General features: G+C 44.7%; 1 protein-coding gene across 2 annotated transcripts in view; it reads right to left on the bottom strand.

Moving 5' to 3' along the window:
- Positions 1 to 10,521, bottom strand: part of ACLY (ATP citrate lyase) — a 59,981-nt gene that overhangs the window by 29,076 nt on the left and 20,384 nt on the right. For both annotated transcript variants that reach the window (XM_044447069.1, XM_044447070.1), the window contains exons 8-13: positions 9,628 to 9,746; positions 6,251 to 6,387; positions 5,396 to 5,457; positions 3,940 to 4,057; positions 1,531 to 1,685; positions 831 to 921 (exon numbers count right to left, since the gene is read on the bottom strand). In XM_044447069.1, the coding sequence (XP_044303004.1) occupies positions 831 to 921; positions 1,531 to 1,685; positions 3,940 to 4,057; positions 5,396 to 5,457; positions 6,251 to 6,387; positions 9,628 to 9,746 (682 nt within the window). The remainder of the gene's footprint in view (positions 1 to 830; positions 922 to 1,530; positions 1,686 to 3,939; positions 4,058 to 5,395; positions 5,458 to 6,250; positions 6,388 to 9,627; positions 9,747 to 10,521) is intronic.

The following is a 10,521-nucleotide window of genomic DNA, read 5'->3' as shown; positions in this document are numbered from 1 at the left end:
TGGGCAGCTATGTTTTCAACTTAATATACTGGCTTTCACATTTTATTTCAAGGAGCCCTGGGATTCCTTGGGATCTTACTGGGCAGGGGAAAAGGAGATGTCTTGGCATAAAATGGCCTCAAAGAATCAGCCATTACATATTCCACTATGACCTACTCTCCCCTCAAAAATCAACAGTTCTCAACCTGTAGGACAGTCTGCACCAGGGATGCACAATACTCTTGTGGTGCCAATGGAGGCATAAGTTTCCAGGGAAAGAACCACCCTCGGCAGGTAAAACTTCCTCAGTGACTCCCAAAAGCAGAGGTTTGCATTGCAGGCATCAAAACTGCTAGGTTAGCCATGGAAGCGGCAAACCCTGCTTCACTCCATATGACCTCATACTTGCAGCAATAGGCTACACGGATGCAACTATGTGCACAGAGCATGCATACTCTTATACTGAAAAGGGGGCCTCTGGTGGATGGAAGGCTCTGATTTGTAGCTGCCTCTCTGCTTTAGGGGGGCTTTCTCTGCTGTTCAATGTAAATTTGCCTTTCCTGTGTTTTTAAAACCATCCCTTTTGTCCCACGCACAACAGATTATAAGATGAACATGTATCTTATTTGAGATACCCTTTGGAAACTGTCAGACAGTCACATTTCATGCACTATCCCTAGTTAACACTCAACCCACCTAATCCAGCTTCTCCTCCCTGTTCCACATGGTATTATATCTCATCCAGATTACCTGAACAGGCTGAAGAACGGCACAGAAGCAGCTGGAAACTGAGGAGGAAAATACTCCAATAGAGCAGAAAATTAGCAAACCAACATAAACCTAGAGCTTACCAGATGGTGCTGTTTGCTTTGCCTTCTTAGCTGGAGCAAATTCATCAGGTTTACACTCAGAAAAAGATGCCGTTCTGCTTGGTGCTGGGGTCTGAAGGAAAGGAGAGAAGCCAGAGACCAGTGTTAGAAACAGAGACATGGCAGAAGGCATGCCACTGAACTGACTTGAGTGTCATTTTTTGGTAGACAGATGGGGTATAAATCAAGCAAATAAATGCTACAGGATTGTATTGGTCTGTGTCCCTCAATGAAGGCAAGAATTTTGGTGGAAAATTCAGACTGTTTAGGAGAAAGTGCTACATTCCAAAACCTTCTTACATTCAAGACAACAAAGCAAGAATAAATTGATTTGAAATGGCAACCACTATGCAATTTACAGGTTAACATATCCTGCATGTATTTGTTTATTTTGCTTGAACTACATTTTCCTGCATGTTATGAGAATATAGAGCACCAAAACACCAAATGAGTCATATGAGGGCTCTCCCTGCTGTTCTACAGACACAAACTTAGTTTTCATTGAGGTGGTCATATCTTCTTTGGACTGGATCACCTCAGATGGTAGGTGGGAGGACCACGTTATTGAATGCTCCTCCATACAAAGAAGGCTAGCACACCAGGGAAGCTAGGCCAGGGTTCCTCTCCTTGTCATCCTCTATGTGGTGAACCAAACATGCACTGATGTGCAAGAAAGACTTACTGAAGAGCTGCCACTGGCATTTAGGAGAAAGTTTGCAGTGTGGGCTGCTGTGGGAGGCTGGTTTGGAATGGGTCGGTGTCCGAGGGCCATGCCAACAATAGCAGTCATATGAGTCTCCGTACCAAAGACATGAATAGGAATGCCAGTAGTTTTTCCTAAACACACAAAGAACAGAAACAGATCAGGTTTCAGTCAACCTTTGAAGGCTCAACCTGCAGATGTGATAGGACAAAGATGCCCCATCTTACATCTGTATTTACTAATGACAGAATCAGGAGGTTCTGAATGGCAACAGTATTACAGGAAAGGAAGTGGTTAGGGCAGAGTAGCCATCTTAATGCAGTCGCAGTTAAAAACCTGGCAGCTCATATGGCAAAAGTGGGAATGGCCCCTTCAACCATTCTGCAGCACATCCTGCGTAAAATTTGCTAGCACCTTTATCAGTGTTGCATGTTTAGCACTTGTGCTTCACCAGAAAACTGACAAACTGAAAACTCCTGTATCTGCTTGACCTTAATAAATGTGAAACTGGGAAACTGGAAGCCCAGAGCTATCAAATCTGACCCAGTCCCCAAGTTTAAGATTCTGACTGCAGGGAACCACCTCATCAGAACAGTCATGAGATGCATTTTAGGTTGGGAGTGAGAGGGGAAATTGCCATGTGCAAATGCTCCAGTTTTCTCAGTGTGTTAGTTTTGCATGGGCAGAGAATATATATGAATAGGGAATAATTTAAACAGGCAAGCCTTCCAGTTCCTGTTGCAGTTTGAATCAGTACAGTCCAGCAAATGCTGCCCCTTGTAGATTGCTCTGAGTTCTTCTGCTGTAAGACAGATCTAAGACCTTGCTGAGATTCAGACAAGACTGCACAATCCTGGCTATATTCTAGCCATACTTTCTTATTAACTCTTCCCCTTTTTTCAGGTGTAACCCTTCAACACCTGTTTTCTCAGGTTCTTGCTTTCCAGGACACTGTTTTCTCTCTCAGCTTTTTCATCGCTTCTTTGCCACATAGCATACATGCCCTCATGACTTTAAGTACTGTGACATTTCTGTGGAGTACCGTCTTCAATTTGTTCCCTTCATTCTCCAGCTCTGCCCTTTCCACAAGCATCATTCCCCATTTCCCCTTTCTGAGTGCCCTGCTTGTGTTATAGCCTTCCTCCAAATGCCTTGACTCAGAGTTCCAAGTTCCTTGGCTTTGCTATGTCCTTGGATCTCTTCTCAAACGGCCTCATGTGATATTTCAATCCCAGCACAACTGGCAACTTTCCCTGTCCTACAGCAATGAGAATTGCTTTTTTCACAGAGCGATTGAACATTCTGTATCAGTTTAGTCAAATCAGATGCTTCTCCATCCAAAATGCAGCACCATCTAGATTTACTGATGACTTGATGAGAGATGGTCAGATGTCCTTGAACAAAATAATTGCATTCTTTGGAGGGCACAAGCAGAACCCAGAGTTTAAGTCATCCATTTCTTTGGCATCATCTTGTGATATTTTTATGAGTACAGCTCCCCACTTTAGCTGGGGGAATTCTGTATCTAAAGTATTGCTAACCAATTCTCCATACCCCTTCGTGACAGGCCTTATTCAGAGATGCTTTCTTCTCTGCTTGTAATTTCCAGAGGGTAGTTGTGTTAGTCTATTGCAGCAAGAACAGGAAAGAGTCTTGCGGCACCTTAAAGGCATTTATTTTGCAACAAGTTTTCATGGACTCTAGTCCTCTTTATCAGGTGCATTGAGTACTATGGAGCGTTTCAGGGTTTTTTTTACAGTACATGCAGTGGTGGTGGGGAGAATGGTAAACAGTGAGGTCATAAGGAAATTCAGCACAGAAAATAGTGAAGATGACAACACATTATCTCCATTTAATCCAGCTTGTGAACATGGCTGAGGCCTCACATTTAAATCATGCAAAACACTGTCCACCACAGGATGGAAAATGCAAAGTCAACCAAGCCTTTAATGCCCCAGTCAGACAATGTTTTTTAAACAAGGCCACATTTTGAATTGAGGGGCTCACTGACTTATGGCCACCATGGACACTGCCTGTTGTTGTCACTCTTTCCTACCAGGCCCTTTTTCTGCCTGAACTTCTCCATTTATGCAACTCAATTGTTCCTTCAATTCCCCCGACATTTGGAACAGAAATGCTCTGACAGAGCATCCCTTGCAGTTCAAATGGGAAAAGCAAGCTGAAAAGCATGTATCTGGGCTCATGGATGGACAGAGGGATGGACTGATACATGGGTGGCCCTTTATCTCAGCCCTGCCAGAGGGCCTGATGGTACCCTGCGTTGCCAGCTTTCACTCTCTTTAATGAGACTCCACAGTCAAGTTTATAAAGGAGCAACAAATGAAAGGAAAGAAACTAAATTCAAACAATTGGTGGGAACCTTCTTACCTACTTCCCCCATGACACGCAAGCCTTCTTGATAGTTTGGGCCTCCTCTCCTCACAAAGATCCTCACCTCATGCTCTTTCAAAGGGCCCTGATAATCTTTAATGGCACGAACAATGCCCTGCAACAAAGCACATTTTTTAAAAATAAGAGTGCACATATGCATAAGTACTTCTTTCTTCCCATTCTGTTAAGAACCAGTGTAGTGTAGTGGTTAAGAGCATGGGACTGGGACTCGGATGATTTATGTTCTCATGCCTGCTCAGCCATGGAGCCAACTGGGAGACTTTGGGCCAGTCCCAGACTCTCAGACCCTCTTCACAGGGTGGTTGTTGTGGGAATAAGACTGAGAGCAAGAGGAGGAGAATGATGTAAGCTGCCCAGAGTTCCTGTAAGGAAAAGAGGTGGAATATAATTCTAATGAATACATAGTTTATCTTTGCCTTCTTCTAAAGATCATTTCTATCAGACAAACTTAAAATTAGTTGTTTTGGTTCCCCCCTCCCCATCCCATAATAAGCAACCTTGAAAATTGCAGTTGTGTGCTGATGAGGTTCCAGTTCTCGGCACTTTCACAAGGTGACAATTCTCAGGAAGCTGCTGTAGGACACTGTGATAGTTACAGGGGCTTAGTTTGTAGCATGTGCAGTGCCCTTTAAGAAAGCCCAAACTGTTGCAAAACCAGGACATGGCTGAAAACTTGGGGCTGAGGCAGACAACCAAAAGTCATGTAGAAAGCTTTTAAGTGTCTGCACAGATTTTGTTGCTGATCTCTTCTGCAGTTAAAACCAGCATATCCTTTCGCTTCATTCAGTTTCTGAGTGTTTGCAGAGGGGGAGGCAATGCTGGCTTTCAATAACTATCCCCCTGCATGGTTACATGTCTCTTGGCTGGCTGAATAAACAGTTTTGCCTAAAGCAAAGCATCTGATCTTTACATTTTCCATTTAACTTGGGAAGCAAAGTTATGTGCACCACTGCACTGTGCCCAGCAGTGGATGTGACACTTCTTTCTGCAATAGGTACAGCATCTACTGCTCAGTACTCCAATGCCTCATCTCTATTAAGATTTCCAGGCAAGAGCCCTATCCTGAGCTTCAGTGCTGATTAGGAATTGAGGCCAATTTGGGTTGGTTCACTTCTGCTGTCAAACCTACAAAAGATTTCCATGTCACCGCTGCTCACAACTGCAGCCATTTTCCTGCCCTGCCCTACTGCGCTGGGTCCTTTTCCCCTCACCCCCACCTTGCTTTGACTCAAAACAGGGCTGGGGATGGGGGAAAGGCACAAGGACAAATTGGTTTTGCCAGTGCATGATAATTACAATGACAGAAAAGGAGACAGAGCAATCCACTTCAACCCTGTGATGACCTAAGTACAATAACAGTGTTTCTTTCAAGTCTAGTGCAAGCAGCTGATCATAAACATACATGCGGGTATTGTCTCAGGATCATTTTTACCTTAAAGGTGGCAGCCACATTGGTAAAATTAGCAATACTCCCTCCGATGATCAGGATTTTGCCTTGTGGAGGGGAAAAAAAACAAGAAAGAAGCAGCTTGGTAAGAAAACTGGAATGCAGTCCTGGGTCTGGAGCAGCTGATAGGGAGGATACTTCAACACAGTAATAATTCACTTTAACCAATGTGCATATAGTGACTGCCAGCATGGTTCCATCCAACTGTCTAGGAAATGCTCCTGTGTGTGTTTTGACAGCCCTTGCATCAACCCAGTCACTCATCATCACCAACTGTAACAGCATTGTCAGGCTGGGAGGATATCTTCCCAAAACAAACCAGCCACAATGCCTATAATGCTTCACTGAGGCATGACAGGACAAAGCCTTTGGTGGGAACAATGGAGAACTGTCACGGTAAATACTCTGTGAGGTCTGGTTGAGGCTAGGATCTGCCAGACAGGGGTCAGCACAGAAAGCTCCAGAATGGCAGGTAGTGAGGCTAGAAGGCCACAATCTTCCCAGTATCAGGCAGGAGCAGCCCCTGGTCAGACATGAGGTCTTCCTCTTTCCTTTGCTCTCACTCTTGCTTCCTTCTCTTCACTCTCCTAACCCTCAGTTCTCTATTTTTGCATGTCCTCCTTCCTGCTTTCTCCCCATTCTCATCTGTTTCTTGCTTGCTTGCTATCACTTCCTTTTCCCTGATCAGTCCAGCACTGGTTCAGATTTCCTGCACATATGCACCATGTCACCCATGGATGTTAGAGGAACCCTGGCTGCAGCATCAACCTGCTCACAAGCCACAGCAGGAAGGCATGCAGAAGCCCACCAAGAAAGAATTCCTGCACCTTCCTCCATTACCTTCTGGGTGCTTTTCCCGTGTCATGAGGGAGAGGATGGTCTTGGCATAATCATAGGTTTGCTGTTCACTGGGAGCTCCAGAGTATTCACCATAGTTGGCCAGTTCATTTACCCCACCAAGGTCACAGATGGTGTCACTAAGTGGAAGGCACATAAATGATGTTAGAGAGATTAATCTGGAGACCCATGGATGTTCAAAAACCCTCATGTAAAGTGGACTGAGAATTAGGCTGCATTGTACTCTACTCTGGGGTGACAAACAGAGCAGAAGCAAGAAAATCAGCTAAGTTCTTATGAGTCAGAAAATCCCACTACAGTTGCTAAAATGCTCATTCATTGTATAACAGCACAGGGTTGTGACTTGGCAGAGAGATTTCCCATATGGGTTCATGTTACTATGCAGAAAAGAAAGCCCCTTATGCAGTCATTATGGAATGATGAGGCACCAGATTAGGATTTTATGTCACCTGGGCTCTTCAAAGTAATGTAAATGAGTGGAATACCGTTTTTGCTGTCCTGGTAACTCATATAAATAATGCAAGTTGTATCCCTAACATCTGGAAGCTTAGTATTGCATTTCCATGATTCAAAAAAGGAAATTGATGGGATCCCAGAAATGATGGACTTATTGTGTTAATTGCTGTATCTGCAAAAATATGTGCTACTTTTCTCTGAAATTAGAAGATCAGGGAGAACAAAATTTCATAATGGAAAAACAGGCCGGCTTTAGACATGGAAGGTCTGGCATTGACACTTGCTTCAACTTGTCCAATTTGATATTCGAATATACTGTGGATTGGTGAGCAGCACTCTGCTACATTTATTGAACTAAAAGTTGGTTCTGATTTAATGAACAGAAATTTTCTTTGGGAAAAATTGTTGAAAATAAGCAGGGATTGGAAATGTCTCTTTCTCATAAAGAATCTTTTTACAGACATGTGTTTAAAGGTATGAACCATGCTTTGACAAAACATGTACAGTGTTTGGAAATGAACTAGATGTTGCTCTTCCCTTCCATACTGTCAGCTGGGAGGAACTGCTGCAGAATTGCACTGCCTTTCAAACATCAGGATATGGAGCCATGCTGTACACTGAAACTTACCTGCAGAACTCTGAAAACCTAGCCTTTTGTCAGTTCTCACTACACTACACAAGCCATGAGGACTACAAACAGAGGTCTAAAAGCAATGTGAAGAAAGCAGAGATATTCAGGATTGCAAGACAGGTATCAGATTATTATTAATGGATTAATTTCAGTTACTGAAGTCCAATGATGTGGACAAGGTGCTTGGACAAGTATGTCCTACCACCTGCTTACTCGACCCTTGCCCTTCCTGGCTGCTGACCAAAGCCAAACACAGGATTGGTTCCTAGATCCTGGAGGTTATTAATGCCTCTCTGAGGGACGGCCGGTTGCCCACTCCTTTAAAGGAGGCAATAATCAGGCCTGTCCTAAAGAAGGTGTCTCTGGATCCAGAGATGGTCACCAATTAAAGACCTGTGGCCAACATCCCGTTTTTGGGCAAGGTGTTGGAACGGGTGGTAGCGGGACAACTCCAAGCACTCTTGGATGAAACTGATTATCTGGACCCATTTCAGTCCGGCTTCAGACCCGGGTATGGTACTGAATCTGCCTTGGTCGCCCTGTATGATGACCTGTGCAGGGAGAGAGACAGGGGAGTGCGTCCCTGTTGGTTCTCCTGGACCTCTCAGTGGCTTTCGATACCATCGACCATGGTATCCTCCTGGATAGGCTGGCGGGACTAGGACTAGGAGGCACTGCTTGGCAGTGGTTCCACTCCTACCTTGACGGCCGATTCCAGAAGGTGGTGCTGGGGGACTTTGGTTCTGCACCATGGCAATTATGCCATGGAGTTCTGCAGGGTTCCATTTTGTCCCCCTTGCTATTTAATATCTACATGAAACCGCTGGGAGAGGTCATCAGGAGGTTTGGGCTGCGGAGTCATCAGTATGCTGATGACACCCAGCTCTACTTCTCTTTTTCAACCAACCCAGGTGAGGCAGTAGCTGTATTGAACCGGTGCCTGGTCGAGGTAATGAGCTGGATGAGGGCCAATAAACTGAAACTCAATCCAGACAAGACGGAGGTCCTGTTGGTGGGTGATTCGAGCTCCTGGGTAGGTGACTTGGGCCTTGCCCTGGATGGGGTTGCACTCCCTCTAACGGACAAGAGTGCTCCTTGACCCGGAGCTGTCCTTGGAAGCTCAAGTGACTGCGGTGTGAGGAGCGCCTTCCTTCAGCTTCGGCTAATCCATCAGTTGCGTCCCTACCTGGAGGAAGATTGCCTAGCAACAGTGACACATGCATTGGTTACTTCCCGGTTGGATTTCTGTAATGCTCTTTACATGGGGCTGCCCTTGAAGACAGTCCGGATACTTCAGATGGTGCAAAACAGAGCTGCCAGGATGCTGACGGGGACTGGGCATTACTCTCACATAACCCCAGTCCTCTATCAGCTCCACTGGCTTCCCATTGAAGTCCGGGCTCAATTCAAGGTGCTGGTTATTACCTATAAAGCCCTAAATGGCTTGGGACCTGGATACTTAAAGGAACGTCTTCTTCCCTATTTGCCCTCCCGCCCCATGAGATCGGCAGCAGAAGCCCTCCTCCGGGAACCCGCTGTGAAAGATATTAGGAGGCAGAGCACCCGGAGGAGGGCCTTCTCTGCGGTGGCACCCTGACTATGGAATGCACTCCCCAGAGAGGTCTGCCTGGCGCCATCATTATATGTTTTTCGGCACCAGGTTAAGACCTTTTTATTTCATCAATATTTTAATAAGTTTTAATATTGTATTCTTTACTATTATAGTTTAACTGTAGCCAGAGTGGGTCAATAATTTATTTATGTTGATATTTGTATTCTATTTATGTAAGCCATCCTGAGGCTTTTGCAATAGGACAGCATATAAATATCCTAAATAAATAAATATTATTAGATTGTGTGTTTGTATGGTGTTATGTTCACAGATAAGCAGTTCTAAACTGTCCTGGAAGCACAAGGGCACTAGCAAAAACAGAAACATTGCATTGTCCAAATGCCACCCTAAGCATCATTTCAGAATCAGCAAACATGCCTAAACATGAAAAGTGCCATGCCGGAAAGAGTGAGAAGAGAAGAGATGTATCTGAAAATACATGTTTCCTGAAAACCTCTATCTCAAGTTTCATTTCTCAGACAGTTTAATAGGAGCAAGATGATTAGGCAAGGAAGAATGAGTGACAGTTAATTGAATTATGGATTTCTGGGAGTTCAGGACGAACAATGCATATATTTTGACAGTGTGGTTATGCAAGGCCACACTTCTTCTCATACTATGTAACTACTAGACCACTCCCAGAGATCCTGAATTTGGTACCTGTAGACCACAGAAGCACCACCTCCAGCCACCATGGTCCAGATCCGGCCCTTGGGATTCAAAATTGTCAGTTTTAAGCTGGCACCACTCTTGGCATCTAGATCCGCAATATAGGCTTCCTGCAGACAAGAGTCCAAATAAAATTAGAATCAACATTCATCAGACTGAATACCCAGGAGTATTTGTAGGGGAGAGCTAGAAGGAAGGGATGCATAATTCTTCCTCTACATACACAAATTTCCCCCTGCAAATCAATATCCCATCCCAGCTACACCACAAAACCAGATGTATGTCTGGGTGGAGGGAAGTCCCAAGTGGAGGAAGGCACTCAGTCTCACAGGCATGGCATCTACAGAAGAAAGGGAAATCTCTCTCTCTCTCTCTGTCTCTCTGTCTCTCTCTCTCTGTATAGAGGAGGTGGATAACATTATACTCAGCTCTCTCCCACCCGTTACCCCTGCAAAGGTGCCCACTCATGCATGTTACCAAACATGGATTTGGAAGCCTACACTATCTAGTCCCACATTCTGAGGCCAGAAGGCAAGGCAACTGCCATGGATCCTCTCCCACCCAAGAGACCATAGGAATTGTGAAGGGCTAGAAATCCTTTCCAAAGAATCGTCAACCCCCTCCTCTGAATTCCTTGTGGAGAACCTTGACATAAATACTGTAAACTACCCTACAGAACTGGCATCAGATCTGAGGAGTTCCTGAGCAAGAATATACTCCAACTCCAGCAGCATACAGACTCTGGATGCATGTGCTATTTGTAGGCACTGAGAATAATGAAGATAACGTCACTTGCACCCAGGATCTTTTTTTATAGTGACAGGAGAGATTTTTTTAGAAGTGGGTCCAGCCCTTGTTCCACTTCAAACCATTTTGAATTTTATG

The sequence above is a fragment of the Varanus komodoensis genome, unplaced genomic scaffold (genome assembly GCF_004798865.1).
Source record: "Varanus komodoensis strain SLA01 unplaced genomic scaffold, ASM479886v1 scaffold50, whole genome shotgun sequence".
NCBI classification, from domain to species: domain Eukaryota; kingdom Metazoa; phylum Chordata; class Lepidosauria; order Squamata; family Varanidae; genus Varanus; species Varanus komodoensis.
The sequence above is the reverse complement of the archived record's forward strand: the minus strand, read 5'-3'. Positions and strand labels throughout refer to the sequence as shown.